This window comes from Carcharodon carcharias, chromosome 12, assembly GCF_017639515.1.
Source record: "Carcharodon carcharias isolate sCarCar2 chromosome 12, sCarCar2.pri, whole genome shotgun sequence".
Lineage (NCBI taxonomy): Eukaryota > Metazoa > Chordata > Chondrichthyes > Lamniformes > Lamnidae > Carcharodon > Carcharodon carcharias.
Window position 1 is genome coordinate 150,096,512 of NC_054478.1, and position 21,159 is coordinate 150,117,670.

Below are 21,159 nucleotides of genomic sequence, written 5' to 3' on the forward strand. Positions count from 1 at the left end.
ACATGACTAAGAGTCGAGGAGAAAAGAAAAAGCTCATGGCTTGGATTGAGTAATATCTAATCTCGTATACAGTTGTGTTCATCCGATAAACCAGCTATTGTTCAGACATATAGATGCGTCTGCAATCATTCCTTAGCCAGCCACAACCCAACATACAATGTGTTCTCAGAGATAAGGCCTTGCAACAGGAGTCATTCCAAGTCCCATGACCAGGGACACAAGCCATCAACTGGGGAGGAGGCAGCCAGAAAAAAAAATCGTCTTTGTGAGACGCAAGGTCCCGGTTTCACCTGCAATTAAAAGGGGAGCAAGCAACCAAAAATAACAATCAGCCCCGGGGAGCAGGCGGTGAACAAAGAAAAAGAACACTGAATGGATTAGTGAGAATCACCACTGAAAGACAATAAAACATGCAGAAGAGCCATACACGTAACATGAGTCAAGTGTGACAAATCACCTGGTGTTTTCAGGTTTTGTCCCTGTAACTGTTGATTTTTTTTCAGTCTGCCATACCATTAAAGCAAGGGCTGATCACCTGAACGAGCTCATGCATTCAAGCAGAAGAGTGCGTTATTAGCTATCAACAATAATGCTTGTCAAAGATAAGAGAGGTAAATTGCAGAGCTGGCTTCAGTCTGGTATCGCGAACGCATGAGCAACGTGCTGGCCCAAAGCCAACGAGACACTCTCCAGACGTCTGCAATTCAGCTCTGACCCTCATTCTTGTGTACAAAAATAAAATTGGTAAATTAATGAACTGCCAGGGAACAAATTAAGAATCAGTACTCGACTGCCTTTTCAAACAGAAGAGATGTCCTAGGCTGATTACAGCACTGTTTGCACGTCAACCAACCTACAGGGAATTCATTCTTTCCATCTATTTAATGAGAGCCTTCCTGATTTCTGCATCTTGATCTTTCTTGGCACGCTGTTCCAAGGCAGAACAGGCTATAACAAGTAGGCCTGGGGCACTGCCACATTTGAGCCTGCCTAAATTAGTTCAGTGGGTGACAAAACCATTATGAAACTAAACTGGTTAAACATTTATTGGTTGCTGAATGCCTGCTTTCAATACCCGAAGGTGATTCATTACGTATTAAAAAAAGAACTGCTTTTCAGCAGTGAGTAACTTATGAACCATTTCAGGCCTCTCCATGTTTATTTTACAACGACCAGTACTCATTCCACATTAACCCGTTTGGCTATTCAGAGAAAAAAGTAACTGAAGCTTTTCCTTCTCAGTCCTCCAATTTTTCCTCTTTTCCAGAAGGTATTAAAAAGTTGCTTTTTAGTCTTTCATGGGGTGTAGGTGCCACTGGCTGGGCCTGCATTTATTGCCCATCCCTAATTGCCCCTTGAGAAGGTGGTGGTGAGCTGCCTTCTTGAGCCGCTGCAGTCCATGTGGTATAGGTACACCCACAGTGCGGTTAGGGAGGGAGTTCCAGAATTTTGACCCAGCGACAGTGAAGGAACGGCGATAGATTTCCAAGTCAAGATGGTGAGTGACTTGGGGGGGAACTTGCTGGTGGCGGTGCTTCCATCAATCTGCTGCCCTTGTCCTTCTAGGTGGTAGAGGTCACAGGTTGGGAAGGTGCTGTCAAAGGAGGACTTATAGATTCGACCTCGACTGGAGTACTGTGTCCAATTCTGGGCTCTGCACTTTAGGACAGATGTGAAGACATTTGAGAGGGTGCAGAGAATTTCACAAGAATGGTCCCAGGGATGAGGAACTTCAGTTTTATCGATAGATTGGAGAAGCTGGGACTGTTTTCCTTGGAAAAGAGAAGATTGAGAGGAGATTTGATAGAGGTGTTCAAAATTATGAGGGGTCTGGGCACAGTAGATAGAGGGAAACTTTCCCCACTGGTGGAAGGATCAAGAACCAGGGGGCACAGGCTTAAGGTAATTGGAAGAACGTGCAATGGAGGTATAAGGAGAAACTTTTTCATGCAGCAAATGGTTAAGATCTGGAATGCACCACCTGAGAGTGTGGTGGAGGCAGGATCAATTGAGGCTTTCAAACGAGAAATGGATTATTACCCGAAAAGGAAGAATGTGCAGAGCTAATGGGGAGGGTGGGGGAGTGGCACTCAGTGAATTGCTCCTTTGGAGAGCCGGCACAGACAGGATGGGCCAAATGGCCTCCTCCTGTGCATAACAATTCTGTGATTCTGAGGTATGGGTCACCCTTTAGGAGCTCATCCGACAACAACTAGAAAGATTCTGAACCGCAAGCGATGACAGAGTAGGGCAGGTGGGGAGAGAATATGCTTGTCCCTCCTTAACCTGAGGTCACAGTGACCACTTGTCTTGCAGTTTTTGCTGACTCCATTGCAACTCCGACCAGCCAAGTCAGCAGGTCGAATGTGGGGCTTTCTGGGTGCAGTCAGTATTTGTTTTTAAGAACAATTACTCATGGGTTATTCACTGAACAAGTGGAAGAAACTACAGCTACTTTACAGCAGTCTCTTCAGCATGGCCTGTTGAAGTTGGAGACCACAGCCATTGGTGAAAAGCAAACCTTTTAGGATGTAGCGGAAAGCTAAACCACTCTCTTGGCATTAATCATGTGGTTACTAAACAAGGGAGGTGGTCATCTTCTCTCTTCCATTGTTGCCAAGCCGATCTCTACGATTCAAGCCCATGAAGAAGCCTTTTCAACTCAAACCCTTAAGCTGAACTTGTCCAGGGCATCAGGTTTAACCATCAAGAGACTGACAGCTGCCAAGGAGACCGGGATTAAAACAAACTCCTACTTCATAAGAGTAAAAGGACTCTACTTTAATAAACCGAGCGTCCCACAGAAGCCTGAGAAACCTACAGACTTATCCTACAGCGATGGATCACATTGTGACGATTAACGAAATTTGAATCGCAAATGCTCACCTTTGACATCGTTCATCCCGAGATCAGAGAAACCATCATTCAAGTCGATTAACGTCCCTTCGGATTTACACCGAGGAAGTCCACTCGTGTTGGTGGAGCGAATTCGCTGGGCTGCCATGGTTCCTGGGACTATCCGACTTAATGTTGGACACAAAAGTTGTTCATCGACAGCAGCTTCTATAGGCCAGCCGCCAGCTCTTTAACTATCATAGTCCCACTTGTTATGCCAACCATCTAGAGGAAATAAATCATATAACATCGCATCAGTTTAAGAGATACGATCTCTAAGAATGTCCCAAAATTTACAGCTAAATACAAGTTTTTTTTGGCCATCATATGGTTGACACTAACTACTTCCACTGGTAAATAGACATATCTTCCCTGATTCTGCTTCTAAGTAACAGAAGTGCTGGGACCAGGTACCACCAAGCTTGACACAAAACAGAAGAACCCATGACTTTGGTAGGCACAGCAGAGGGAAGAGCTCCATGTTACATATAATAGATAGAATACAGTTGCTATGGTCTTTGTGTAGAACAAGGTTCCTTCTGTTGTCAGTAATGCTTCAGAATTTTAAAATATTAATATTTTCAGTACATTGTAAAGTTCTTTACAGCCAATGAAGTACATTGTGAAGTGCACTGCTGAAATATAAGTAATGTGGCAGCCAATTTGCACACAGCAAGCTCCCACAAACAGCAAAGTGATAATGACCAGATAATCTGTTTTCGTGATGTTAATTGAGCGATTAATATTGCCCAGGACAGAGGGGAGAACTCCCCTGGCTCTTCTTCAAAATAGGATCCACCCCAGGGAGCAAACGGGGCCTCAGTTTAACATCTCATCTGAAAGACGGTACCTCCTACAGTGCAGCACTCCTAGTGTACTGCATTGAAGTGTCAGCCTTCATTTTTTTTTGCTGAAGTTCTGGGGTGGGTCCTGAACTCAGAACTTTGAGACTCGGGCAACAATGCTGCTAACTAACCCACAGCTAGGCAAGAAGGGCTACAGTGTTGTATGAGATATCCAGTAGAATGGATCTACTGGATCCCCTGATTCAGTACATTAAGATTTTGGATGGCTTGTGATAAAACACATGTCCAGTAGGAAGATTCACCAATATCTTCTTTGGCAAGGCCTATTCCAGTCGCCTTTACATAAAGAAGGACATACCAAAGGAGGACAGTGGGTCTCTGCGCTGACTTTGAGGTTTCAGTCTGCTGCTTCAGTTGGCCACAATTTGAATTTGGCTCAGTTGGTAGCAATTCACCTCAGATCAGAGGCAGTGGCTTTGAGTCCCACTCCAGTGGCTTCTGCACAAAATTTCAGGTAGTGCTGCAGGAACGTGCTCTATCAGGGGTGCCATCTTTCAGGTGAGAGGTTAACCCGAGGCCCCATCAGGTGATCTAAATGATCCCACAGCACTATCCGAAGAACAGCAGGGGCAGAGCTCCCCAGAATTCTCAACAACATTCGTCCCTCAATCAACATCAAAGTCTGGTCGTCACCACAATGCTGTTTGTGGGGATCTTGCTGTGCACAAATTGGCTGCCACATTTCCAATATTACAACATTTCAGAAGTGCCTTATTAGTTATAAAACGCTTTGGGATGCCCTGAGGTGGTGAAAGGTACTTTATAAACGCAAGTCCTTCTTTATCAAACTATTGACAAGTGGTTATAAAAGGGTTCTGGCATTGCCTTTAAGACATATTTCAACCCCCCAAGTGTCACAGCATTGACTGATGTTGTCCAATCCTTGGCTCCATCTGCTGCTAATGTTTTCTTAGAGTTGACGTGTGCTTAGAAATACTCAACTGGGCGTGGATGGATTTCGTTAAGACCTTTGCTGCTCTTCTATCTGTTGAGTAATGAGGGTGGAGCCGTTCCTCACTGGCGCACTTCATGTGACCCCGACAAATCTGGCACGTCAGACTATCTTGTTTAGACAAAAGCAGTGACTGCAACCAGCGTGAGACAGCAAGCAGGAACGGACAAGTGCGTTTTGTACAGCATTCAATACCTTTCACATATACATCGATCTAAAGATAAAGATGCATAGCTCATATTCACGCAGGTAATTTACGGCACGGGTCAGCGCTAAAGATCACTGAGCAGTAGGGCTGGAGGAGATTATGTAGAATTAGATAGATATTACATCACAATATAGAAAGTCATTTAGCCCAACTGGCATTTGTGATCCACATAAGCCTCCTCCCACTTCTCTTCGTCTATCAGTATAACCTTCTATTCCTTTCTCCTTCATGCGTTTATTTAGTATTTAGATAATATCCCTTAAACACATCTCCGCATTTCACTCAACCACCCACTGTAGCGAGCTTCATATTTTAATCACTCTCTGGGTAAAAAGGCTCCTTGTGAATTCCCTATTGGATTTATTAGTGACTGTTTAATACTTATGACCCCCTTTGTTTGGGGCCACCCACATTCGGGAACATCTTCCCCAGGGTCTGTCCCTCCAGACCCTTCGTAATTTTAAAGATCTTTATCAAGTCGCATCCCAGTGTGTTGCTTTTTAGTGAAAAGAGTCTCACCCTGGTTAACCTTTTGGGGTAAGCATAACATTTCAGTCTGTCATCGTCCTTGTGAATCTATCTACATCTGCTCTAGTACCTCCACTCAAGGGGAAGTGAGACTGACTGCTCCTCACATCAAGGCTACATTTGACAGAGTGTGACATCAAGAAGCCCTGGCAAAACAGAAGTCCATGGGAATCGGGGGGGGGGGAATCTCTTCACTGTGTAAAGGACTAAGACCTCACCCTGTATTTTTTTATATGTAAAATATGTAGAGATATGCTCATTGTTATCTCTAAGAATGTCAAACTGGACAAAGACCTAAAAAGGGCTGAACCTATGTCTGTCTGTGACCCCCCCCACCCACCCCCCCGCCGCAGATAAGAAGCTGCCTGGCAGTGTCGGGGAAACTCACACTTTATTATACCTGAAGGGTCACTAATGATCCTCTGTGGGCTGCACAGACCAACTTCAAAGAGAGCTATACAAAGGCCACCTGCATTTCATAACCCAGGCTGGTCAACAGGAGTCTGCTCATCTGCTAAGACTAAGAATCTTGCAACATTCCTTTCAATTCTTAATGGTTTAGACATTCAACAATCTCAAGGATCCAGTCGGGGGATACTGTCAAAGACAGTATGGGGAGGTAGGAGTCATGTGAAATGGGCCTCTGGCTTGTGGAACTAGTAATATGGCCTTGCTGAACTGCAAAGTCTCAGTTCTGCTGTTTTACCATCTGATTAACAGACAAGGAGCTCTGGCCCAAATTGGACACTTGGCCCCATCTACACTGCTTCTGCTGGAAATTCTGTCATAGCCTACAACACTGATCCATCTCTATGTGCCTATCTTATCGTGTGAAGTCAACACCACCAGAAATGTGAATGATACAGCATCGGTTTTCAGCTCACTGACCTCCATGATGGAATGCCTCATTGGACTTTGATTCTGGGCTCTGAAAACCAAATGAAATGATATTTATTTTCTCTGCGGTCTCTGGACTGTAAATCTTTCTTTTCTCTATCCCTCTTTTACTCTATGAGTATAAAGGGGACAACACTGTGACCCTCCTCCCACATTTTGAACGTGTGCAAATAAATTAACCCTTTAAGTACTCAAGCTTACTGTGCGGTTATTAATAGAAAATCGGGCCACAGCAAGACGAAGGGGTTAGTGAATATGCTACTGCTTATAAAGAGGGAAACAAATCAAAACACCTGTTTACAAGCGGGTGGTGAGAGGAGGAATTAGTGCTGTTTAAATTAACTCTCTGCCTGTCCATAACAAGTGGTTGGACTCATACCGAGCACAAAGGAAGATGGTTGCTCGAGGCTAATCATCTCAGCCCCGGGACATTACTGCAGGAGTTCCTCAGGGTAGTGTACTAGGCTCAACTATCTCCAGCTGCTTCAATGACCTTCCCTCCATCATAAGGTCAGAAGTGGGGATGCTCGCTGATGATTGCACAATGTTCAGCACCACTCGCAACTCCTCAGATACTGATGCAGTCCATGTCCAAATGCAGCAAGACCTGGACAATATCCAGGCTTGGGCTGATGTGTGGCATGAAAGTCATTTGCTACTTAAGTGCCTGGGCAATAACCATCTCCAACAAGAGAGAATCTAACCATCTCCCCATGACATTCAATGGCACTACCATCACTGAATCCCCCACTACTCAACATTTTGAGCGTTATCATTGACCAGAAATGGAACTAAATCAGCCACATAAATACTGTGGCTACAAAGAGGTCAGAGGCTGGGAATCCTGCAGCGAGTAACTCACCTCCCATCTCCCCAAAGCCTGTCCACCATCTACAAGGCACAAGTCAGAAGTGTGATGGAATACTTCCCACTTGCCTGGATGAGTGCTGCTTCAACAATACAAGACGCTCAAGACCATCCAGGACAAAGCAGCCCACTTGATTGGCACCCCATCCATCATCATAAACATTCGTTCCCTCCACCACTGAGACACAATAGCAGCAGTGTGCACAAGATGCACTGCAGCAACTCACCAGTGCACCTTTAACAGCAACTTCCAAACACATGACCTCTACCATGTAGAAGGACAAAGGCAGCAGACACATGGGAACACCATCACCACCTGGAAGTTCCCCTCCAAGTCACTCACCATCCTGACTTGGAAATATATCGGCCGTTCCTTCACTGTCGCTGGGTCAAAATCCTGGAACTCCCTCCCTAACAGCACAGTGGGTGTACCTAGACCACAAGGGACCACAGCAGTTCAAGAAAGCAGCTCACCACCACCTTCTCAAGGGGCAATTAAGGATAGGCAACAAATGCTGGCCTAGCCAGCGATGTTTACGTCCCATGAAAGAATATAGTAAAATATCCCTTTTAGACCAGAACTGTGCATAATCTGATCCAAGCAAGGTTCAGTACAGGTTATAAACATAACTTATTCACCTTTCAATTCTCTCTCCTTGGGAACGAGCTTGTTTTGTTTACTTTATCAAAAGACTTTACAATCTTGTGTGGCTACTTTTCGTGCTTTGTAAATCTGTATCCTTACTTCTCCTTGCTCCTCTACCTCATTTATACGTCCATTTTCCAAGCCGTATGCAGCCTCCTTACTCCTCCTACTGAAGTGCATCACTTCACGCTTGTCTATGTTGAAGCTCACTTGCCAATTCGATGTCCGTCCTATCAGTGTACTAGCGTCATTCTGTAAAGGGGAGACGGTGGCGTAGTGGTAATGTCACTGGATTAGGAATCCAGAGGCCGACGCTAATGCTCTAGGGACATGGGTCACCATGAAATGATCATCGATTATGGTAAAAACCCGTCTGGGTCACTAATGCCCTTTAGGGAGGGAAATCTGCCGTCCTTACCCGGTCTGGCCTACATGTGACTCCAGGCCCACAGCGAATGTGGTTGACTCTTAACTGCCCTCAGAAATAGCCCAGCAAGTCACTCAGTTCAAGGGCAATTAGGGATGGGCAACAAGTGCTGGCCTTGCCAGTGAGGCCCAAATTCCATAAAAGAAAGAAGAAAATTGATACCTTCTGTAAATTTTGGAAACGTGTCTGACTCCCAAGTCCAAAGTGTTTTGGCAAATTGTGAGCAGTAGTTCCAGGTGGTAAGTAACATTCCACCATTTGCCAGTCTGATTAACTAGCCTTTACCCCTATACTCTGTTATTTATTCTAACTACATTTCAGAAGTACTCAGGTGGTTCTACAGTGCTTCTGGACATAACAAGGTCATAAAAAGCCTGATATAGATGCAAGTTCTTTCTTTCTATCCGTTCTGTTACTTATCTCTGAGTTGACAGGCTCTGCCCTGAGTCCACTTATCGAAGGCTTTTTGAAAATACAAATATACTACGGCTGCTACATGACCATTGGCTACTCTCCCTGTTACTGCTTCAAAGAGTTCAATGGGGTTGGCCAAGGATTACCTGTTCTTTTCAAATCCAATTTCGCAAATCGTAATGTGAAATCTTAGTGTACAAATTTCTAAATTTGCAGACAACACCAAATTGAGTGCGCCGGGATTTGGGGGAGGGGGGGGGGGGCGGGGTGGCAGTGAGCGTAATATAGGGGGAGATCAACACTGAGGATTAACTGCAACAAATTACAAGAAAATATGAATAAATTTGTAGAATGGACATATAATTGGCTAAGAGATTTCAACATGAAGCATTTTGGCAAAAACAATATGAGGCATTTTGGCAAAAGCAATAAGGAGGTCACATATTTCTTGGAAAATAAGGATCTAAATAGAATAAAGGAGCAAAGGAATCACAAAGTGCAGACACAGGTTAATAAAACCAGAGGAACAGAAACTGGGCCACAGGGTTTATTTCCAGAGGGATAGAAATGAACAGTAGAAAACCTATCCATCTAGAAGGACAAGGGCAGCAGATGCATGGGAACACCACCACTTGCAAGTTCCCCTCCAAGGAATCCATTCCTTCACTGTCACTGGGTCAAAATCCTGGAACTCCCTCCCTAACAGCACTGTGGGTGTTCATACACCATATGAACTGCAGCGGCTCAAGAAGGCAGCTCATCACCACCTTCTCAAGGGGCAATTAGAGATGGGTAGTAAATTCTGGCCTAGCCGGCAATGCTCACATCCTGTGAAAGAATGCTAAACATGCACTGAGCCTTTGTTTGACCACACAGATGCACTGTGTACAGTTCTGGTCACCATACTATAAAAATATAGCAGAACTGGGGAAAGTTCCAAAAAGATTATAAGTTGATACCAGAATTGCATGGTCACCTATCAGGAAAGGATGAATAGGCTGGGTCTCCTTTTTCTTGAAAAGAGAAGGCTGCAAGTCAAGGTCTTTAAAATTCTGAAAGGTTTGGACACAGTGGATACAGAGAGACTGCTTCCTCTTGTGGGGAAGAGCGTAATTAGGGACCATCAATATAAAGATAGCCACCCATAAATCCAATAGGGAATTCAGGAGAAGCTTTACCCAGAGAGTGGTGAGAATGTGGAACTCACTACCACAGGGAGTGGCTGAAGTGAATATCATCTAGGGAAGCATATGAGGCAGAAGGGAGTAGAAGATTACAATGATAGAATTAGTTGAGGAAGAGTGGGAGGGGGTCCATGTGGAGTATTAATATCATCATGGACTGTTGTACTGAATGGTCTGTTTCTGTCCCTTACATCCAATGTGCGAACATAACCTCCCTTTTTGAAATCTGTGCTGACTAGTCTTTATTATATTTTCAGTTTCTAGACGGCTCTACATTGTATCTTTGAGTAACGATCCCATTATATTTTCTACCATCATTGTTAAGCTAACTAGTTTATAGTTCCCTGGACTTGCTCCACCTTCCTTCTTAAATATAAACATAGCATTACTTATTTTCCAATCCTTTGGCACTATTCCCTTTTTCTGATGAATCTCTGTATGAAAATATGTGCCTCTGCTATCTCATTCAGAACAACTTTTTAAAATGTGTGGATGCAATCCATCCAGAGACCAGAGCTTTATCTGCTCGTTCCTCCAGCCTGTCAAAAACATTTTTCAATCTCTTTTTCTAGTATCATGTTGACTGCATTGGTCTCCAAGGTAAACACTGAAGCAATTAATCAGTATTTCTGCCATTTCAGCGTATCTGTGGGTTAACGCGGCGGTGGCTCCATCTCTATACTGCCTAATCTTTTTGTGTGTCGGTGGGATACCTGGCCATTCCTAGATAACTTAATATCACCATTCCACTTTATCTGCTCGCACTGTGGATTTTTTTTCACTCCTTTCCAATCCTTTCCCTCATGCCTTTTACCGTCACCTCCTTTTTGTCCATGTCTTTAGCGTGTCCCCTTTTCTCGAAGGCTTCAATTTAAGGTTCCGCTTTGGACGGACTCAGCAAAACCCGGGTGAAGCTCTCGTTCGTTTTGATAAGCGTTCCTTTCCCCACGAGTTTGAGCTCAAACCCATTTGCATACTGCCAAATGTAAAATCAGCCGTGAACCAGCGCAGTCAGGCAATCCATTTTAGAATGCTTTTTTTGGGAAGCGTTTTGCTTCAAAATACTTCCCCTGCTTTATTTAAGAACGGCAACCTGGTGCGGTTTGATTAATATAACTGAAAATGGCTTTATGATTTTAATTCGGATGGCCAGTCAACCACCTGTGAGTAACCTGAATTTAATTACAGCCCTGAAAATGACTCTTAAAAAAAACCACACAGAATTATTTGCTGGTTCTGTTGCGATGCCACAGCTTCTTAGTAAATGTTAAGCAAATGACATTCAAAGGGTATCTACAAGTGTCCTTGCACCCAAAAGGACCATTTTAATTTTCAGAGCCTGCCTGACGTAGGCCCAGTGAATGGAAGCTCGGGCCTGGTGATGAACCGGATCCGGGAGCGGGGCGAGTTTTGAAGGTGGGTCTGCTACTAGCGCAATGCTTTTTACCGCCAGTGCAAAAGGACATGGAAACTCAGTGCGCATTGACTGCAGTTTGCACTCAAAGTTCCACAAACCTTTGCCCTGATTTTACTGGTTTTGGGCGAATTGCATGAAGAAAGCTGAGCTGAAACTTCAGGCCAATATACTTACTCATCCGTGACGTCTCATTATTAGCCAGTTTGTTCTGGTTTCTTAGCTGAATACATTTCTCTAATGATCATCGTTTTAAATATTTTCCACTGCTGCTCTATTGCTTTGTTTGGCAACTTGTTTCCCAGTTTATCTTCCTTCGTTGCTGGCTTCCCAGTTTTATTTTTTTATTATTATTCATTCATGGGATGTGGGTGTCGCTGTCTAGGCCAGCATTTATTGCCCATCACTAATTGCCCTCACTCAGAGGGCACTTATGTATTTTTTTTTTTACAAAGAGTCAACCACATCGCTGTGGGTCTGGAGTCACATGTAGGCCAGACCGGGTAAGGATGGCAGATTTCCTTCCTTAAATGACATTAGCGAACCAGATCTTTTATTAAAAAAGAGAATCGGCAATGGTTGCATGGTCACCATCAGATTTTTATTGGATTCAAGTTTCACCAGCTGCCGTGGTGGGATTTGAACTCGGGTCTCCAGAGCATTACCCTGGGGCCCTATTAGTCCAATACCACTGATGCCATCACCTCCCCTCCAAAGCTGTGTGCATTGCTATATAGGCAATTTAATTCATTGGTACTAAGACCTTTCATTCTTTATTTTTAAGAGTCTTTTTATGCTTCTGTTCTATAGTAGCATTTGCTCTTTATCTTTATTTCTTGTCTTGATCTGACCTGTACTCTCATCTCATGTTTAATTTATCTCTCGACTTATATTAATTAAAATCTGACAATTTGAGGGGGAGGGGAGGGTAAAGCCATAAAACGATTTAAAAACAAAGGTGAGAATTTTAAAGTAAAGGCATTGGGAGTCACCAGGAGCCTCTGATGGTCAACAGCTACCAGAATGAAAGCGAGGTTTGGATGAGCTGAAGTTTATAAGGCTGGAAGACGGGAGGCCGGTCAAAAGAACGTTAGAGTGTGGGCTTGATAAAGCATCATCGAGGCTTTCAGCATCAGATGGGTTGAGGCAGGTGGAGATGGGCCATGGTAGAGCTGGAAATAGGCAGTCTTCGAAACTGAGTGGATAGAGGGGCTGGGAGCACAACTTAGGGTGGAATGTGACGCCACGGCTGTGGAGGGGTGTGGAATCAGTGGCAATGACAAGCAGTTGGTGGCAGAGCCAAAGATGATGGCTTCAGTCACCCCAATGCTCAACTGGAGGAACTTGGGGTTAAATCAAGAATGGTTGTGAAATAAGTCATCTGACAGCACAGAGGTGAAGAGGTAGAGCTAGGTGCTGTCAGCGTATATCGGGAAGCTGACACCATGTCTCTTGACGATGTTTCAATGAGGCAGCAGTCAGATGAAGTTGGGGGGATTCTTGGACTGATCCTTGGGAGGGCTCCACAGGGAATGATGTAGGGATGGGAAGACAACCCAGTGCTAGGTACGCTCTTGTTCTGATTGGATAGGTTAGAATGGAAAGAGCGGTCCCACTGAGCGGGACAATGGGAAAGAGGGTGTGGAGGTGGATGCTGTGGTCAAGCATGTGAAAGAATGTGTAGTTGAAGAGGACAGGGAGGGAAAAGATACCATGGTTACAGTCAGTGCAACTTGTGACTTTGCTTAGTGCTATTGAAGTGCTGCTGCAGGGTGCAAACTTAACTGGAGAGATTTAAATGTGGAATTCTGGGAAAGAGGGGCAAAAAGGGAAGCAACAGCATACAAGAACACTGGAGAGAAATGGGATGCTGGGAATCTGTGGGAGCTGTCAAGGGCAGAAGGATCCTGTGTGTTTTTTTCAAAAAAACAAAGGAGAGGAATGATAAAGGTTAATTTGATTGAGATGGGGGATAGTACATGATGATACAGGACATTTGCAGCATTAGCTAGCTTGGGGTCCAGATTAGTGGGAATGGGGGTCAAAGGAACTGGAGGAGGGTCTCATGTGTGGAAATAAACTGGGATGAAACATTTAAGTTATGAAGAGAGGTTGGATAGACTTGGGTTGTTTTCGTTGGAGCAGAGAAGACTGAGGGGCGACCTGATCGAGGTGTACAAGATTATGAGGGGCTTGGACAGGGTGGATAGGGAGCAGCTGTTCCCCTTAGTTGAAGGGTCAGTCACAAGGGGGCATAAGTTCAAGGTGAGGGGCAGGAGGTTTAGGGGGGATGTGAGGAAAAACTTTTTTACCCAGAGGGTGGTGACGGTCTGGAATGCACTGCCTGGGAGGGTGGTGGAGGCGGGTTGCCTCACATCCTTTAAAAAGTACCTGGATGAGTACTTGGCATCATCATAACATTCAAGGCTATGGGCCAAGTGCTGGTAAATGGGATTAGGTAGGTAGGTCAGGTGTTTCTCATGTGTTGGTGCAGACTCGATGGGCCGAAGGGCCTCTTCTGCACTGTGATTCTGAGAGAAGGCATGAAGTGGGGGGGTGGGGGGAGATAGGAGAGAAATAAAAGAAAGAGAGGGGCTCAGGACAACTTGGGGGGGTGGGGGGTGGGGGGGGGGGGTGTTGGTCAGTGGGAGCCTTAGGCAGGTTTGACTTCTTGGACAAGGAGAAATGGGGAGAAGCAGCAGAGACAGCTCAATAGATGATCACAGTGAAAGAAACAGGCCCATAGGTTTCTCATGAATGCACGCAAATGGTGAGGCATTTGGATGTCTGAAAGCACAGCTGCAAGTGCTATGTTTCCCTCCACCTCAGCCCCCAGAGTGGACAGAGAAATGAGATTGGACAGAGGTGAGGCTCAGAAGGAAGTGGTCAGGGATGGCCTCGTGATTGAGAGCGTGAGACCACATGAGGTGACAATGCTAAAGATGGAGGTGAAGATGTTTAGAAGGGTTTATCTGGGAGGATGAGGCAGCGGTGAAATCAGAAGTGGGAGTGCAAGGTGAATTGGTGATTGTAAATACAGTGGATGAGACGTTCAGTGCAGAGGGTGAGAGAGGAATAATTCAGCACAAGGTTGGGGCGGTAGAGAAAGAGGGTTTTAAAGCAGGACACGGGGTGGAACAAATGCACAGAGATGAGAGGTGGGCATGAAATGTATGATGTGGGGGGGGGGGGGTGGTGTGAAGAATCTTTAATGCAGCGAAAAAGGAACTTGAGCTATGGTGGGGGTACTGGATACTGTCACGATGTGGGAGTAGGAAATCAGATGCAGCACCGACAATTTGCAACGCCACTTACAACTACAAGCACACAACTCCCTCAAGAGTGTCAAACCAGGCGATACCCCAAGTATAGGGCAAGGAATTCAGAGTGAAGCACCCACAGTTGACAAGAAAACCCATTTACCAAATCAAAATATTTCCTGTTTACACTGATAATTGAAGGGTGTGGCAGATCCTTCACCTGACCTTGTGCCGCCAGTATAAACTCACTGAAATCAAAGCAAAAAACTGCGGATGCTGGAAATCGAAAACAAAAACAAAAATACCTGGAAAAACTCAGCAGGTCTGGCAGCATCTGTGGAGAGGGACACAGTTAACGTTTCGTGTCTGAATGACTCTTCAACAGCACTAAGGAAAATTAGACAAGGGGTGAAATATAAGCTGGTTTAAGGGGGTGGGGGTAGAGCTGGATAGAGGGCCAGTGATAGGTGGAGATAACCAAAAGATGTCATAGACAAAAGAACAAAGAGTTGTTGAAGGTAGTGATATTATCTAAATGAATGTGCTAATTAAGAGTAGAAAGCAGGACAAGCAAGGTACAGATAGCCCTAGTGGGGGTGACTCACCAAAGACTGATACAAAACCTACCCAGGACCAAATCTCGGAGTATACTTCACATTTGAACCAATTCCAAGACAATTTAGTGTAAGCAAATATGGTAGTACAAATCTGCTCCAAACTCGAGACACATGACAGAATGCAAGAAAATATCAGTTCAGCCACCTTGTACCTATATATTCAGTCACAAAAGTAACTATAATGAAGCTGCTAGTTGGGTTTTTACTCAATCCTCCAAAGCAATTTCAATTAAATCAATCCATGTTTTGTCCAGCAGTTAATCTAAAGCAGGTGATTATATAATTGATGAATGCAACAGCATTTACGAGCGCAGTACTGGGTTAGAATTCAATTCCTTCAACAGGGTGAGAGTTCGGGGAGTGCATCAAGAGACTTCCTTCTTTAGAAAAAGTTCAATTACACCAGTGGCATTGGTGACTATTGCTGCAGATTTCAAAGCACAATGGAGATTTATTCAGTCCAGAGTCACATGCAGCTGCCCAACGCAGATCAAAACCAAAACAGAATTACCTGGAAAAACTCAGCAGGTCTGGCAGCATCGGCGGAGAAGAAAAGAGTTGACGTTTCGAGTCCTCATGAACCTTCGACAGAACTAGGTGAATCCCAGGAAGGGTTGAAATATAAGCTGGTTTAAGGTGGTGGGGGGGTTGGGGTTGGGTGGGGGGAGAGAAGTGGAGGGGGGTGTGGTTGTAGGCAAAAGCAGTGATAGAAGCAGATCATCAAAAGATGTCACAGACAGCAGAACAAAAGAACACATAGGTGTCAAAATTGGTGATATTATCTAAACGAATGTGCTAATTAAGAATAGATGGTAGGGCACTCAAGGTATAGCTCTAGTCGGGGTGGGGGGAGCATAAAAGATGTAAAAATATTTAATAATAATGGAAACAGGAGGGAAAAAGAAAAATCTATTTCATTTATTGGAAAAAAAAACAAAAGGAAGGGGTAAGAAACAGAAGGGAGTGGGGATAGAGGAGGGAGGTCAAGACCTAAAGTTGCTGAATTCAATATTCAGTCCGGAAGGCTGTAAAGTGCCTAGTCGGAAGATGAGGTGTTGTTCCTCCAGTTTGCGTTGGGCTTCACTGGAACAATGCAGCAGGCCAAGGACGGACATGTGGGCAAGAGAGCAGGGTGGAGTGTTAAAATGGCAAGCGACAGGGAGGTCTGGGTCATTCTTGCGGACAGACCGCAGGTGTTCTGCAAAACGATCACCCAGTTTACGTTTGGTCTCTCCAATGTAGAGGAAACCGCATTGGGAGCAACGAATGCAGTAGACTAAGTTGGGGGAAATGCAAGTGAAATGTTGCTTCACTTGAAAGGAGTGTTTGGGCCCTTGGACGGTGAGGAGAGAGGAAGTGAAGGGGCAGGTGTTACATCTTTTGCGTGGGCATGGGGTGGTGCCATAGGTGGGGGTTGGGGAGTAGGGGGTGATGGAGGAGTGGACCAGGGTGTCCCGGAGGGAACGATCCCTACGGAATGCCGACAGTGGGGGTGAAGGGAAGATGTGTTTGGTGGTGGCATCATGCTGGAGTTGGCGGAAATGCAGATCAAAACCTTCCTGACCTTCAAAAGGAAAATAATGTTAAGGTGAGAGATATCAGTGCTGGGGGATGACATGCCTTTTCCCTTTTCCTGGAGACCCATCACCAAGCAGCTCCAGATCTACTCCAACCACAGAAAGGCACCCTTGCAGGTACAAAATCTTCCACATTGCCATACCAGCTAAGGTGATGGCTTCTCGGTGACATTTAACTTACTGCCCAATTGTGCTCACTGGAATTGAGCCCCATGTCATGCAAGACCATCCACCGCTGAAGCAAAGCCTATTTTTGAGTTACTCCACTTTCATACAACTTTGCACTTTCAAACCTTCTAAAATTACAACCAGCTAGGTCTTCTGCACTTCATCGTGCAGTTTTCAACTGATGGAATACGGCATTTTAAAGAGATCATAGAATTTTACAACACAGAATGAGGACATTCAACCCATTGTGACCACACTGGCTGACAAGGAGCCATCCAGCCTAATCCCACTTTGCTCTTGGTCCGCAGCCTTGTCGGTTACAGCACTTCAATGCACATCTTATTAGGGTTTCTGCCTCTCTACCCTTTCAGGTTTTGAGTTCCAGACCCTCATCATATTTCCCCTAAATTCCCATCTTACCCTCCTATCCTAAATCTATGCCCCAGGTTATGGACTCCTCAACCAATTCACTCACAGCACAGGTACATTTCCAATTAATAAAGACAAAATGCTGGAAATCACTCAGCAGGCCTGACAGCATCTGTGGAGAAAGAGAGAGACAGAGATAACGTTTCGAGTCCGTATGTGGTGAAATATATACTGTTTAAGCAGGGTGGGACAGGTGAAGCTGGGTAGAGGGCCAGTGATAAGTGGAGGCACAGGGGAGTTGGGAAAAATGTCATAAACAGAAAGTAGAAGAGGTGTTGATGGTGGTGATACTGGCTAAAGGAGGTGCTAACGGTGACATTAAGGGTAGAAAGCAGGGTGAGCCAGTGACAGATGGCCCAATTGGGGGTGGGGTGGGGACGCTGTGGGAGAAAAGATCGAAATAGGCTAAAAGGTGGGGATAAAACAACGAATGGAAATAAATTTTAAAAATATTAATAGAAATAGGGGGGAAAAATTAAAAATATTTGAAGAAAGGGGATCGGAAAGGGGGGTGAGGATGGAGGAGAGAGCTCATGATCTGAAGTTGTTGAACTCAATGATTTTTTGATCCCCTTTTATCAAATATTTTTCCTATATTTTTGCAATCTCTCCTTTGCCTCCACCTATCACTGACCTCCTATCCAGCTTCACCTGTCCCACCCCACCCCCCCTTAAACAGTATATATTCCACATCTCTACCACCCTTTAGATCTGAAGAAGAGTCATATGGACTCAAAACGTTATCTCTGTCTCTCTCTCTCTCCACAGATGCTGTCAGGCCTGCTGAGTTTTTCCAGCATTTTTTGTTTTTGTTCCGTTTCAAACTACGTTGACAGTTGAAGGAATGGTACCATGTTGATATAAAGCAAAGATTGAGCTGAAAGTGAGCCCAGGAGGGGTGATCTCTGAGGCAAGAGGATCAAATCAACCAACCACTACTCAGTTATGATAGGGAGCTGATAGGGAGGCACACCACTGTGTATATTTGATTTGGTCAATGGAGAGCCAACACTGGGATAACGTACTGAAACAGGCTTCCAATGTTCTGTGTGTTCACTGATAAATGTGTTAGCCAAGGACTGTATCAGTCTGAGCCAATGATGATCTAAGCAGGAAGTGGGGTTTGAAAATAAAACATCCGAACTTCATTTGTCACTTTACAAAAGCTCAATTACTTCCAACAAACTCCCATTTGACTGGTCATTGCAACTGTACAACTTACCCCAGGCTTCCCCCTGATTAGACGCAGTGATAGAGTCCCTGTAAAACAAGTGGGAGGTGCTGAGTGAATCAAGAAGCCTTAATACACAGTACAGGAAATCGGTGAGGCCACACCTGGAGTACTGGTCTCCTTATCCAAGGAAGGACCTTCTTGCCCAAGAAGCAATGCCACAAAAGGTTCACTGGACTGGTTCCAGGAATGTGAGGACTGTTCTAAGAGGAAAAACTGAGCAGACCAGACCTACGGAGTTTAAAAGAGGTGATCTGATAGAAACATAAAATCTTATATGTGGCAAGACTGGGTTGACACCGGGAGGCCGTTTCCTCTGGCTGGGATATCTAGAACACCTGGATCACAGTCTCATAAGACGCCGGCTATTTAGGACCAAGCCGAGGAGAAATGTCTTCACTCAAGAGTGGTGAATCTTTGGAATTCTCTACCCCAGACAGCTGTAAGTGCTCAGTCATCGAGTACATTCAAGGCAGAGGTCAATAGATTTATGATTTTACTGAAACAAAACTGTTGGCCAGAGCACAGTGCAGTTGAAAGTATCTAACCAAAGTGCTGTATCGTTTCCCCTACAAATTATATGACTTACCAGTAAAATCTGAAAGACAGACCTTATTTTATCCACTCTGTGCTACCTCTCACACTCAAGCTATTAGGTATGTAGCTTTCTCCCGTGCCTCAAAGCTAAGAGGTGCAACCAGCACTCAGCCAAGTGCTGTTCCAAGGTTTTGCAGCTGCCCATGCCATTCTAAAATAGCATTACAAAACTGCATGAAGGAAATGTTTTCAAACACTGGAATCCAAAGTTTAACTTCAGCAACAGTTGCCTTAGAAACTGAAAGAACTGCTGACTCAGGCTCTGTCCCCTTTAGAGGAAAGTTGCTTGCATTTATTTGCTCAGGAACAAAGGGAGCAGCAGTAAACTCAAAGCACCCTTCATTTAGCTGGTTCCTTCAACATCAAGAAACACGAACAAAATAAAACGCATTTGAAAATGTCTCAAGAACCAGGAGATTGGATTATCCCTTTAAAACTCACCGACAGCTGTTACAAATTGTCATTTTTCTGACATTTAACACGCTTCCCAACCACCACCACCCCCCCATCCCGATTTTTCTAGCGGTGTTTGTTGGTAATGCACGACTCTCCTCGAATGAATTAATTGGTTTATACAACAGTCCAGGTTCACTTCTTCACCGGTGGGCAGTGTATCCCAGCTACAGCAGCATGCTGGGGCTCTACAATTGGCCTCAGTGCCCCTGATATTGAGAACAATATGTTTAAAAACTCAAGCCGTGTTACTGCTCCTGATCCTTATTCAGTGATCCATGTCGGATTTGAAGCGGATGCAGGTCAAGTGAGAGTCGTTCACTCGAATAACCTGGTGGTGGTGGTGAATGTTGAGATTCACACTTGCATGGTGGTCGCCTGTGGATATACCGGAGGGCAAACAGCAAAGAGATCCTATTTTCGGGAGAGAAGTGAGGAAATAAAATAACACATCTCTAATGCACCAAGGGAAATAAAAGACAGGCCTAAAATTGCACTCATCAAATCCGTAGACAGCGACCTATTTTACAAGTGAAATGAGTGGAAAATGTAATAAGCTGCAGTTTTATAATTACTAGGTTTCCTTTGTAACATAACAGGAGTGTGCAATAATCCAGAAATGTAGTGATTAAAAAGAGGAAAATTGCTCTTCCCCCCCCCCACCCTCCATCCCTCCCCCAACCCCCACCCCCCCCCCGCCCCCCGCCACCCCCCCATCCCCGCCGGCCCCCCTCCAACCGCCTCAGGTCCCCAGATCCCAATTCATGCTGACTCCAGTGAGTAAGCCCTTCCTTCAAGTGAGCCACAGCCGAGCTGGAACTTGTGCTCACTAGATATCCCACATCCGAGCAGTTGGCACAGGACACGTTGCAGGCTGGGTCCTCGCTGATTTCGCCCCCAACCCCGCACTGTCTTCGTTAACTACTGGAGTCAATCGAGGCATTCCCAATTAGAGTCTGGTTAGCTAACTCCAATCTTCTGGAATTGAACCTCATGGTCCGAATAAGCTCATGGCTACACTCTCTGACGGTGGAGCCTTCTCTGCTTTGAGCATGAGAAGTTTGGAGTATTAATCATTTACTGGAGGAGCTATCCCAGCTATTCTGAGCGTAATAGCACCCCACATATATTTAGAACTCCAACTTTTCCAGAAGGATCGAAACATCGGAAATCAGCAGAAACAAAAGGGCAAATGCTCCAGTCCCACAACCCTCCAAAAGGAACGCTGCTTGGGCTTATTCCTGTAAGATATAAATTAACTCAGCCAAAGGATATAATAAAACAGAACCAGCTTACAGTTTTCTGACCATAATTGATAGCATTTGGGTTGTTCCAAAGCCAAAAGTCAAATGCTTACAAGACAGTGAACTGCTTTACCCGCAAGCAACTGTTCTCTGCTCCAGCCAGCCAATGTTTCCTGGCTTCATCTTCAGCACTTGCATTGCAAAGTGGAAAAACATTTCAGTTCAGCAAAGAGGGAGATGTGCATCTTCAATGCAATATCCACAGATTCTGCGCTGGGCTACTAA

At 44.9% G+C, this 21,159-nt stretch overlaps 1 protein-coding gene across 2 annotated transcripts in view; it reads right to left on the reverse strand.

The window, feature by feature from the left end:
- The window catches only part of LOC121284926 (SH3 domain-binding protein 4-like), a 78,733-nt gene that overhangs the window by 42,424 nt on the left and 15,150 nt on the right, over positions 1-21,159 (reverse strand). The window contains exons 1-2 of one of the 2 annotated variants that reach the window (XM_041200852.1): positions 6,338-6,377; positions 2,887-3,120 (exon numbers count right to left, since the gene is read on the reverse strand). In XM_041200852.1, the coding sequence (XP_041056786.1) occupies positions 2,887-3,004 (118 nt within the window). In that variant the 5' untranslated portion in view covers positions 3,005-3,120; positions 6,338-6,377. Of the gene's footprint in view, positions 1-2,886; positions 3,121-6,337; positions 6,378-21,159 lie in introns of those variants that run through there. The other variant, XM_041200851.1, reaches the window with a different exon arrangement.